Source organism: Opisthorchis viverrini (genome assembly GCF_000715545.1).
Source record: "Opisthorchis viverrini unplaced genomic scaffold opera_v5_431, whole genome shotgun sequence".
Classification (NCBI taxonomy): Eukaryota; Metazoa; Platyhelminthes; class Trematoda; order Opisthorchiida; family Opisthorchiidae; genus Opisthorchis; species Opisthorchis viverrini.
The window spans coordinates 299,145-312,274 of NW_008752090.1; the positions used below are offsets into that span (position 1 = coordinate 299,145).

General features: G+C 45.1%; 1 protein-coding gene across 1 annotated transcript in view; it reads right to left on the reverse strand.

The window, feature by feature from the left end:
- Window positions 1–9,183: 9,183 nt before the first annotated feature.
- The window catches only part of T265_10984 (hypothetical protein), a gene marked incomplete at both ends in the record, with an annotated part of 54,239 nt that continues 50,292 nt past the window's right edge, over window positions 9,184–13,130 (reverse strand). Inside the window, one exon of the mRNA XM_009177513.1 lies at window positions 9,184–9,418. Coding sequence (XP_009175777.1) covers window positions 9,245–9,418 — 174 coding nt within the window. The remainder of the gene's footprint in view (window positions 9,419–13,130) is intronic.

The window sequence follows — 13,130 nt, forward strand, 5'->3', positions numbered from 1 at the left end:
GCTTGTAGTACATGGGTGGGTAAAACTTGTCGTGATACACTGTAAGGACTTTCAATGAGAAGGCAGCATATTTATTTCTGTAACATCTCTTATGAAAGCTATTTCTGCATTCCAGTTGCCAATGTCTGGATAGCATTGGGCTTGGCAAAAACGTACATTTGATTGCGAGTTTTATAAATCTATCAGGTTGGTACCTGAGGCAGTTATAGCTGGTAGACGGACAAACAGTGTAGTAACCATCGAACACTCGACATCTCCCATGCACTGGCACACTTTCTCCGGTATTGTGACATCTTATACAAACCGTTAAAAATTGACCATAAGGCGTTTACCCTGGATGGTAGAACAAGAACGGGGGGGGATTCAAAATTTTACCCTCGCATGACAGCTCGGTAGGTTCATCCAGGACTGTTTTTGCTCTTAATAGAAGCACAAAACCATTCGATGGGTGTCAAAATCAAACACCATTAAGGAACATAACGCAGGGACACACCGCTTCATTGTCGCTCTAGGGTCTAAATAAACACGAGATTCCAGAAATAGTAATGTAATCAGAACATCAGTTAAGGGCTAAGTGAAATGAAAAATAGCTCGTATTGGAGGCTCATTCAGGTCATTCATGAACGGAAAGAGGAGAGATGCTCGGTCAGGCAGATACGCACACAACGGAGAAATGCAGGCGTACACTCTCGGCACTAGCACCACCGCCATGAGCATGACTGTCATTCCAACCAGACAGCAAACCGGTCGCGGCAGTCCGTGAACTGTACAAATGATACGGGGTAGTGTGTACACACAAGAACCTAAAAAACACGAGTAATGGATCAACTGGTCAGAGCGTTCTAGAGCCGGAAGTGTGGTGTGCATTCCATTTCAGGTCACTGCCCTCAATGCTTTCCGCTAATCGGTATATGAGGGGGCCTACTGGCTGCTAAACCTTACAGCCAAAGCACACAACACTTGACAGACAGAGAGTGTGTGGTTTGATGAATGGTCGGTCCCCCGTTCGGTGGGACAAGATGGTTAATGAGGGTTTCTGAAGGTCGATCAATAGGAATTCCTGAACAGCATGCTGAAACCAGATGAAGGATGGTTGGCGAACACTCATCCGATGAAGTAAGTCTAATGAACTGGCATCAACATAAGATTTAGCTGCCAGGTTCGACTATGACAATGAGCAGCCGCACAAGGTAGGATGCACCACAAACACTGTGTGTTGTTCTACTTGCAGGTAAACCGAAGCGCACGGGAACTCAGGGATTATGTCTACTGGAAGAGTGTTAAAACGGGGATGCCACAATAAACTGTTGATGAGTTATCTTCAGCTTTACAAGTAGTATAGTATCAAGGAACCGTCCTGTCAGGATTTTCGCGCAGCACAATCGGTTAAGAATATCATAAACGTGAGATTCAGTGGAATCCCATGTCAACACCGTCTCCGGTTGCAAATGAGTGGTTGATTCCACAAATCTTCCGTGTCCTTGTCGAGCCCATAGCCTCCAAACACAGGTCGTTAGCCTTTTTTCCCTGCTACTCCTTTTAGCCAGCTTTTACACCAAATAAAAGAGCTTCGCATTGGGGCATATCAAAATTGTGTCAGGTCATGATTCACACAGCCAATTCAGTTATGGGTTCCTTTTGTCAGTATTCTAACGACTCAGTCGAATAAAAGTAAAAGGAAATATAGTTTGCAAGCAAGCAAGTTATAAGTCTCGTGGCCGGGTTCTAATAAATAACTCCGTTTGCACGCAATGCATTTTTGGTGACGGGCTTCAAGTTAAATAGGACCACAAGAATATCTCTTCTTGTTAGATGACATCTTAGACACGAGCAACCCCGTCACTCTTCAGCGATTCCGAATATAATTCTAGCTTTACTGTTGTCCAACACTAAATCCTTTCACGGCTATGTCAGAACGCCGATAGACTTAATTACTGTGGATGTTTTATTGGGAGAAGGTGGTTTTGTCGATAAACCTGACTTAATTTCAGCCGACCAAATTTACTAGTTTTGTCTTGCAGCCATTACAAAAAAGCCAGAATCTCCTTGTTCCCCAAAACGCTACGGAGTTCAATTGAAATGATCTAAACGGTGGATGAAACAGATGTCTTTGCAGTGTTGGCGAACTTTGGTGTTCGAAAGTACAGTGGAATGCTGTTCACGCGTAATCGCACAGTTCATTACCACTTTTGGCACAGATTTCGGGTACAACCACCGTTTTGATGACAATAGACAGTGTGTCGGTAATGAACACGGGTACCTAGCAACGAGATATTGCCTGCAACAGCTAATTAGAGCACCTGAAGTTCCAAAAGAGAAATGAAGCTTTGATGGTGACCAAGTTTGTGAGTAGACCTGTCGGTTGCGCAGATGATAGCGTCCCAGACCGCAGTGCGCTTTCAGTCAAAGAACAACTTCACGGTTTCGAACGCTGATTCTCTTCCTGTGTCAGAGGCCAGCTTTTAGGCGGAGAGCACTTACTAAACTATTAAGGCTACTCAGATTACTGGATGGCAGTGGATTTGTTCGTTGAGTTGGACAGCTTGGTTGAAAACGTCAACATCAATGCATGATTGTGTGATACATCGCAGTCATCATCCACATAGCGTGGAGTAGGGTTATCCGGTATGGTCAACCGCTGCACGTGTGGAGGTAATTCTGCACTGGAATTCTGATTTAAGCTACAAATCCACATTATTATTCAGTCCATCGACGTATCTCCGCATTGAGGCAACTCAAGGCTCTCGTCAGACACGAACGCGACTTGTAGGGACCACCTCCCGTGAAGGTGGGATGCTAGACACCCCACCAACTTTTTTGAAATTTGGATAGCGAATATAAAACTCACACCAGCTCATTCTTATTTACTAGATTGAGTTGGTACTTTCATATTATGACACCACTACCTTTGTTTCTGAGACGTAGTTACAGGACAGGGACAGGGATCAACCGGTGTATGGAGATACCTGTAAGCTAGACGAGCATCAAGCCTCAATTGAAGATTATTTTCCGTAGAGAGACAGACAAATCCGAAGGTTGTGCTCGCATTTCTCAACGGAATGTAGGTTATTGACCGAACCGACCATTTGTCGGATCAGTGTGCATGTATCGAACCTTCCTTATGCACAGGAAGTTAACGTGCACATTCATACAAGGATTTTGACAGCTTAAAAAATTGTGCGATCGACAGGATCCGGTATTACAAAAGGTTGCAGCCGCCTTGTTGGATGGAAGGAACATTGAGAACGGAGAAGGAGACAAGGAATTAGAAGCGCTCCAGAGTCACTTTGATCGGCTGAGGCTGAATGAAGCTGGCGTAATTTCCTGGAACGCCACTGATTCAGATGTGGCGCTGCCCGTGATACCTCGCGTCTTGAGACGGAAGCTCATCGTTGAATGCCATGAGATGGCACATACAGGGTGCACCAAAACATACGACCTACTTCGGCAGAGGGCCTATTGGCCCGGGATGAGAAGTGAGGTGATGGATTATGTGCTGTCTTGTAAGCGTTGCCAACTAATGAAAGCGGATACTACAGGGGCAACCCATCCCATGGAACCCATTCCTGTCTCAGAACTAGGCGAGTTATGGTCAGTTGAGGTCATGGGCCCCTTCCCGGTGACAATACATCGTGATGATGACAGAACACCTGTCGCGATGGATTGAGGCGGCAGCCGTGCCGAATCAGCGGGCGACGACGATCAGCGGAGTGGTAATGCATCACATTGTGGCCAACCATGGGGTGCCAAAAATGATCCTAACCGATCAGGGGCCTTGCTTCGAGAGCGAAGAGTTTCGTAATTGCTTGCAGAAGCTGGGTATCAGACGGCTAAGGACGGCACCATACCACCCGCAAACGAATGGCCTGACCGAACGTAATAACCGAACGATCAAGGAGTGGCTTGCGGCCAAAGGAGGTGACTGGGAAATGAACTTGCCGATGGTGTTGTTAGCTCATCGTGCTTCCACGCAGTCAACCACAGGCAAGTCCCCGTTTATGTTAATGTACGGTCGACATCCGCGCCTTCCGGTTGATCAGGAAATTGGGCTGTGGCCGGCAACACGCTTGTCTCCGGAGGAGCTAGAGGAAGAAAGAAAGAAAGCTCGAGAAAATTTGACCGCCGTTCAGGAAAGGGCTAGGCAGAAAACGGCAAGTAGAAAGGTCCGAACGTTCCCCATAGGCACGAAGGTCAAGTGGAAGGATCACCAGAATCCTGGAAGGAGTGGACTGGGGTCGCGGAAGCTGGGCAGTCGATGGCAAGGACCGTTTGTAGTCACCGACCGCCGGGGGAACGTCTATACCATTCAAGATGGTCGGGGATCTAAAGTAGTGAATGGGACGCAGCTTCGCAAGTGGCATGATACACCTGAAGTGCGGCCGAGTAGACCGGCTGCCGAAGCCGACCTGACGGAGGTAAATGAAAATCGATGGCATGCGAACGAGCTTTAAGGGGTGGAGGTGTGTAACGGTGATACTACTGATCGGGAGGCACGCGAGTAGTATGTTGTTCGTAGAATTTCACCTCGGGTCGATTGAAAAATGGAATTCTGTTGCGGAATTCGTGGGACCACTGTGGAACATTTGCTTGGATTTGACCAACGAATGGGTGGAGGCATCGAATCTCTAGGAAAACTCGTTCGGGAGATGATCTGCGTCCAGTTTTTGGAACTAAGATGCAGAGTAGTGTTTTGCTTCCCTGTTCAATGGTCTGTAACCGGTCAGTTGGCATTTCCGAATAAATAACTCCACAGCAAGGGCCTTCTTCCTTTCACTACCTGTTTGTGAAGCGCTACAAGGATCATGGCGTCAGATGTGACGTGTTTTTGGGTCCTTTCGTTTGCATACTTAGCACAACGAACGTTTCAATCAGTTGCCATGGTTATGACATGTCTGAATTGCATCCGCGTTTTCTTTTTAAAATGTGAAAGGAAAGCACCACTTTTAGAATGAGCGTTGCTAATTGCAGGCGCATGCAATAGTCTGGATGTATTTTATCGACATAAGATACTACTTCGACAGTCCAATATCGGTTTTGACCATCTTAGGGTTTATCAGGTAGACGTCGTCCCCGAGGTTTCAGTAGTCTCATACCTAGTCGGGATTCAGTTGAGTCACCAATTAGCAAGAACTTAATTTGCCAGTGAGTATATTTCACATATCTAGGGTGTACATCATTTGATGTGATAGGAGGATGAAGCGTTGGTCCGGGACTAATGCTGGATCCTGCTTCGGGGTTGCCTAAAGATCCGCTGAGTGCTACCACTTCACCATCTGCCTAAGCGGACGGTAATCCCATAAGATTCACACCACCTCTGTAGAGAAGTACTTATCCACAATCATAACATGTACGGATGCCAACTGCTGTTACTCAGAGTTCTTGGAGATGGCCGAAAAATGTGGCAAAGCTAAGTTCGTCTCAGAATTCGCCAGAAGTAATAGATGGTTTGTGGATTCTACTGAGGCATGAATTCAATCAACATCACTGTCTACGATGTTCACCATTTCACTGGCCATCTGTGCATGGAACTCACTAACTTACCACTGTTCCTGAAGATGTGTCTATCCCCAACCGGATGACAGACCCGTATAAGGTCACTTATTCTGACCTAAATTGCTCATCTACTTATACATGTGTGGGTGGTAACTCCCAACCCACATTCACGTTGTCAGTGATGCTGAAGTACAAAATAGATCAGTTCGACAAAAATGTATGAATTCAGCGTCAATCGTTGGTGAGAAAATATGATGCAACAAACTGGTCTGTCAGTAAGCTGGCTTGGGACTGCTAAGCGTTCAGTAAGCAATAAACTGTCAGTGAGTATATGAGTGGTACAGAAACCAGAAGTACGGAGACCCGTATGCCACATCCAAGACAAATTCATCTGGATATGTTCAAACACTATCTGAATTACTCACAAAGCCATCTCTACCGGGGTGGTATAACTACGTCATCAAACATCTCACTTGATGCTAGCAAGTTGAACCACAAATCACACGACTGATTTGAGTACAGGCTATAGTCCAACCAAGGCATCAAATGATACTCCTGAAATCCAGCTAGTTCTGTCTGATATCTTCGACGACACACCTTCACTCTGTGCAGTCCAACTCCTTGCAGAATTGGCGTGAGCACTTTCCATTTCCAAATTTCTGCGATCCTCGACAACGAATCCCAACTTTGAGTGGTGAACCAGGGCATTCCGGAATAGGAGACTTAGCTCAGTCACACAAAAAATCCAAAGATCTCGGGTTCAAACCTATTCAGATTCACACTCCCAGTGACGCCGAACAGGGATTGATAGGATACACTGCTTTTCGGCTGTTTAGCACATTTTGACCTTAATTGCAAAATGAAATCTCATTTAAATTGAATGCCGCTTCAGTAGGATACTTGACGTGGAAGCTGTTCAGGAATTCACTGCACAAAGTATACCATTTCCGGTACATCATGTTCAACACAGACTGGCAACAGACAAGACAAGAGGTTTTCTTTATCCGTCGTCACTGGCCATTTTGCATATGCACACATCAACGAACGAGTTTCGGTGAAGTTGATCGACCACCAGGTTGCATAGCTGAAGAAGGTCAATTCAACACAATACAACAACAACTCAAGATTTTACTGTTGTCCCTTTGCTATACAAAAGTGGTAGGGATTTCTTTAAATTGTCGCGCTTGTTGTTATCTATCGGAAGCGTTCGAAACCTGCCAAACTCCGATGTTTTTCAAGCTGGTAAGCGACAGCCTCCACATTCGGATATGTCCACTTACAACCCCACGTCAACATATGAACCGAAGAGGATTGTGACGCAAGCGAACCTGAACTTACCACTTGGCTATCACGCCCAGTTTCAGTACGTGTTCATCATCTACCGCAAAGGGACCTTGGGTATTAGGGTGTGTGATCAACGCATGACGTAAGAGAATAGGCTAGCCCAGACAAAACTACACATTCAGGTGTCAGCTTAACAGAACACACTCGAACTGCATATTGCCAAAATCAAACACTAAATTGCACGTTAGTACTCATCAAGATTTTTTCGTTGCTGTACTTCGACAGTGACCGCTGCTTATGTACGTGTTCATACCGCAAAGGGACCTTGGGCATTAGGGTGTGTGATCAACGCATGACGTAAGAGAATAGGCTAGCCCAGACAAAACTACACATTCAGGTGTCAGCTTAACAGAACACACTCGAACTGCATATTGCCAAAATCAAACACTAAATTGCACGTTAGTACTCATCAAGATTTTTTCGTTGCTGTACTTCGACAGTGACCGCTGCTTATGAAGTCGGCAGGGAAACTTGGAACAATGAACCACGATTCCCCCAGGGGCTTGTCACACAGTCAATTTCCTCTCCACTACAGCATTGCCCAGAATACCCAACTGACAGTCTTCGTTTTTGTGGTGTTGTGGAACAAACCTATTAATTTCAGGGTGGTGTGAGTGCATTTCGCACGTGCCATTTCCACTGTCTGAGCGAAACATCAACTGTAGAGGAAATCTCATGGTTTATTGTCCTTTTTCATCCAAGGCTTTCAGTTTTAAGATCTTCACGTCAATCATTGTAACAGGTGATCAAAGAAAAAGTATTCCGAGAACGCCGATTGACGTAAACACTACTTCTGCTGCATATTGACGCAAGCCGCCAATGCGAGTTGTTTTCATGCATCACATTCTATCCACGTACTTACACGTTCAGCTGCAACATCCTTTCGGTGCCTTGCTGCCATGCCACCTGAAGGAAGTGCTGAGGTACTACCAAGTTGTCCTAGACAGAAGTCGAGATGCAGAGGTCAGGTTCGAACTAAGAACTCTCCGGTCGGTAAATTCGCGCTCTAACCACTGAGCCATCTGTGTCGGTCGACTCAGACTGACAGCACATTCCCCATTATGCTTTTCCATACTATTTTCAGTGTGCAAACAACGCCCACAAAGATCACGGGATTCTAGCAATGTGAATGGATCTGAGCTTGATTCATTTTACAAAAATACAGTCCTTTAGAAATACACCCGTTTCGCGTGTAATATGACAACCGATCAATCCTTACGCCAGCTTTTTGTTTTCACGTCCACCCTATGGCTTGATGATTGCCAGGTAGTTCCTCATATAAAGCTTGAAGAAGCGTCTCACTTTTCTGTAGATGAAGAAACAAAGATGAGTTGTTCTCCTTAGCCTGCTGATCAAAATTATGTTCAACTGACGCAAATCCGCGTCTAGAGTGGAAGTAAGATGCTTATCTATGGCATACATCGGAGCATAAGACTTTGCATCATACCAGACCAATTAATTATTTCAGTATTCGGTGAGGTATTCCTCGAGGTATTTCACTCTGTTACGTCAGTGAGCCACTTTATCTATGAGAGTTTGTAGGTAGCTTACAATAAACGTGACGACTGTTTTTCTCCAAATAGTCTAACGACAATCACAAAAGCCAGACTCAGTTCGTTGCGCCCTTCGTTGCGATGAATTTCGCGATTAGCTTCCATCGCTTGAAACAGCCCAAGGTCCATGAGCACCAAAAAAACTTCCTACAATGTTTAAATTTTAGCGCAAAGCAGACCAGCATTCTGGTTTCGAAACCATCCCTAACTGCAAGTTTGTATGTCAAGAAAAAGGTTTGGTTCCGCGTTGATTTGGTGCAACAGTTCACTGTTGACAGGCCTGCTTTTCTGTCTCTGCACGTGAACCCAAACGCTGTGAGCTAATACCTCATTACATCCGTACTCACTCGTCGCTTCGCATGTATCGAAGGGACTGAATGGGGATTTGGACCTAGGAATGTGACACAACTCGATTTGGACACATGAATGTGTGCATATGCCAACCTTTTTTGCACCAACTATGGTTCAGCTACTCGATCGACATGATCGGTGATCCATCAGTGACTTGAAACAAGACATTTCACCGACCCAGAGGATGCAAGTACAACTCGTCCCCAAAGATGTGGAGTTGGAAGCTTAAGAACTATAAAAATGCCCCAAAGACATCTCGCCTCTGCTACATACAAATCTAACCAGCGTCACCGGGGTATGTATAACTTTTGAAAACGGGCAGATATATCAGAAATTTATACGGATTTCATCTGTACAAAAAAATTCAGAAATTTATACGGATTTCATCTGTACAAAAAAATTACAAAGTAAAAAACAAAATACACTACAACTGTACAATTGGGGAAAATGAAGATGTACAACATTGGTGTTGGTGAGCCAATTGTTCAAAGAACTACCAATCCCTACTCGCTTTCCGCTTGCTCACCAATGAAGAAGGCAACGGAATGGGAATCGTCAACCTGGTGTACATGATTTTGCTGCTGCGGGGACGTCGACCGTCTGTGGTAGAGGGGATCCAGGTCGGTGGAATAGTTAATGACTGGGACGTTCGGATCACAGGCAGTAGGGACTGTGCCCTGATGGGGTTAGATAGAGAAAATAGAGTGAGCTATGAGCTGAAGTAGTGTAGGGACAAACATGTGTGGACCGAAACTAAACCAGCGGCTTCTTGGAACTGAGGACTGCAGAAGCCATAGGCAACAGATTCAGTCGGAGTACAGTGAGTATTTATCTAATGGGTACCCAACGACCTCGATTAATGACAGATTAAATTAGGAGTTCCGGATTGTGTTAAAAAGATTGGGCACCATGTGGTGTATGATATGCGTGTTATAACATCCTATTGCACTGCGCTGTGTTTTGACGTTAAAATTTTCATGACAGAATAAATTGTTCCATAGCACCGCCTTTTCTCAAGCAATTAGTCTACTAATTGCATGGATGAGCTGAACCAGAGCGAGTAGTACGTGCACACATTAGGAAAGCTACAAAAATCTTCCGAACAGTTCATTCCTCTCGACAAGAGTGGATATAGCAAATCCGATGCACTGAATGGTGATAAATCCGACTCCAGATTATGGATGGACAGCGTGGGCTATGGCGCCTAAAATGATGGAGGCGTTGATCGAGTCGAAAAGCCGCACCCACTGGCATTTGAACGACTCCGCATTGCACACTAGATCACCAGCTAGACAATGAATGGTCTCGACGATACATGTGACGTGCATGCGATCTTTATCGTTCAGACACAATCTGAAACTGAATAACGCACGAGATCTGTATACAGCCGCCCTGTTTTTTCCGAATATCTCAGCTACCTTTCGACATAGAAACGTCTCTTTAAAAGGACAACGAAAGGGTGAGACTATAGACAACAGATGCAGACCTGTGTGGTCACTGAAACCAGAAGGACTTTCCATAATTGCATACAAACAAGATATTGCGTAACAATATTACAAGAACCTCAATTCGATTGACTGCCATTCGTACAGCACCAACATGCTGACCACTTCAGCAAACCGAAACACATGGTCAATAACACGCAAGCCTGTTGCTATCATGCCTGGGAGATTACTGATTGGAACGAAACCCAGGGTATCAGCTATTCTGTTCAGTAGTCGAACGATACGAAACGTAACCCATCATTTCACGAGACAGACTTTGAGTGAATCGGTGTTGCAGTCAATAAACTGGCCTTACCATGTGTATTGATAGACTTCAATATACTGTTTCGGGGCACGTACCGTGTAACCAGAGGAAATGTATAAAAACTACAGACGATATCCGCACTAACTACTGACATCTGGAAATCCCAGGACAGGCACACATCGATCCACAACCAAGAGGTGATGATCTTCTGCTTCATCCAATGCATGTGGTGCTACGTAACATTCCAAAGTTGTTGCACGCAGTGCGAAGTCCAACGCTGTTATTCACCAGAGAATCTGTAATCGAATGTACTTAACGTCATGTGTACTCCTACTGAAGAGTGTTATTGTGGGGTCTCGAGTGGATCACAACATACTCCTCATTAGTGCATTCAAAGCACGCATGAGTGATCCACTGAAATATCTCAACTGAACAAACTAGCTCAGGTCATGCAGAAAAGGAACCTCAGTTCAAGTCAGCTTTAAGGTGTATCTAGTACAATCGACAACAAGACGCGAACATGGTATGTAACCAAACTACGAAACTTCAACACAAACATATCTTTTGAGAGCAATCAGTGTGAGAAGAGCAATTTACCACTGGTACCTCACACGAACAAGGTAAAAGCAGACGATTTGTCAGTCTTCTTGATTGTGTCCTAATGACCGGTGGTAAGTGTTCGTTGTGCCAGTCCGGCAGATTGGTTTGTCGGGTAGGACCACGTTCAGTGGTGAGTCTAAATGCCACTTCTGTCAGCTCGCATACCTGAGCTCCATCTGATCGTGCGCAATTGACATTGATAGGGGATGCATACATCCTACCGGTCATCAAGACACACACGTACTACAGATCAGGAAATTTACTTGAGAACAGCGAAGTTGTGTAAAACGGAGTCAAGCGAGCGCGTATTCAAACAAGCTAAGTTGGATTGACTGTTACTAAAAGCAATTCGGTGTACGAGCTGAAGTTACGAAGAGCTAAATTTAATTTATTTATTTTGTCGACACCTCAATGGGAATTGGTCGTGTAGCTCGTTAAACATGGAAAAAGGACATAATCTACAGCCAATTGAGCTTTACCTAACCCACCCACGTGAAGGGTGGAAAAGAGCCAGAGGCGGTCAAAAAATGACTTGACAGCGAAGTATAAAAGCCATTACCAGCAAACTCAACTTTGCTGGTCATTGCCGTCTTCCTGGATGGGGACCCCGAGACGAGGTATATCAATGGTTAGACACTGGCAGACATGGTCCAGTCGCGATCTCAATGGCGTTCATGCATCCAAGCTAATGCCTTCAATGCATAACTCCCTTCCCAACCCCCACACTTAACAATTCACCCACATTGCTGCATGTACACACCAATTTATCAAATCACGCCTCCAATACGCAACTATCTATCCCACCTCTCCGAATCATCGGCGAACTAAACTGTGGCAGCTACAACCACTGTACGACAAGTACGCAGTTAATACAGCTGACAATGATGATGAGATGCAATTTTACATCAAACTGAGGGATGAATAGCAATAAATGGCGGAATGGAGCTACGCAGTGCGACGAAGGAGCGACAGAATGCCCACGACTGGGACCAGTTACATGCCGTGTTCCATAGGGTTTCTGATTTCTGGCAAAGAGGAATCACGTCAAGTACATTCTGCTGCAGACCCGCCTATGAAAAACATAGAACTCCAGCCTCAGTGCAAGTTTGTACCATTTCACTAAATGATGGGTACCCAGTCGAATATTGGGAACAGTACTTAAGTTCAAAGAAACGTAACCTTGCTCTTTGTGCTCAGACTACCGAACATCTACAGTTGGTGTTGTCTAGAACCTCCAAGTGAATATATTTCTCTTGGACAGCGACAAGAGCCCGGATGTTCAAAAGTCGATCGGTATGTTGGGTTAAGAAAGCAAACAGGTATTTTTGCTTGAAAAATCTGCCGCAGAAAGTGGAGATTAGCGCACATATGGAGGTAAAAATTGGCTATCCTAATGTCATTACTACTGATCCGGAGTAGGAAACAAACAGGCTCTCGATCATAGGGTCGCTTGCGAACAACGGAGGACCAGCGTGAATCAAACAACAGCACTATCAGCTGGATTAGTCCTATTCAAACCACGTACTCCCGAAAATCACACGTAGCTTCCAAAGTGTATAGGACCAAGGAAAAACACTAACAAGAAAAAACCAACAGGGCGTTTGTTTCGTGCTACGAAGCACCCGGACAATCGGGACTTCACGTACTTTTACCAGTGTTGCTGTCACAGGATAAGCCGGTCGATTCTTGAAGGACAAAAACATGCAAACAGGCAAACAAAGAGGCGGTAGGCCGAACTACAGTTTTCAGTGTGTTGTTTGGCCGGATGTGACCTAGCTGAAGATGAGGCGGAGGTGAACTGTGGGAGTGCGTAAACAATTTCGTGTTGATGTTGTTGTCTCTGTTATTATCATCGTCGCGATTTCAGGGATTAACTACAACTCAGCCACTTCGCAGATGGGGACTACACATTAGTAGGTAGGTGGGCAGAAAGGCGAGTCAGCGTGTACAAGAACGGCCGGGTGAGTCAGCTCTTCAAATTAGTCATCCGTGGCCTAAAGGCGAAATAAATCCCCTCGTGTGCTGCAAGCATTCTCCTTG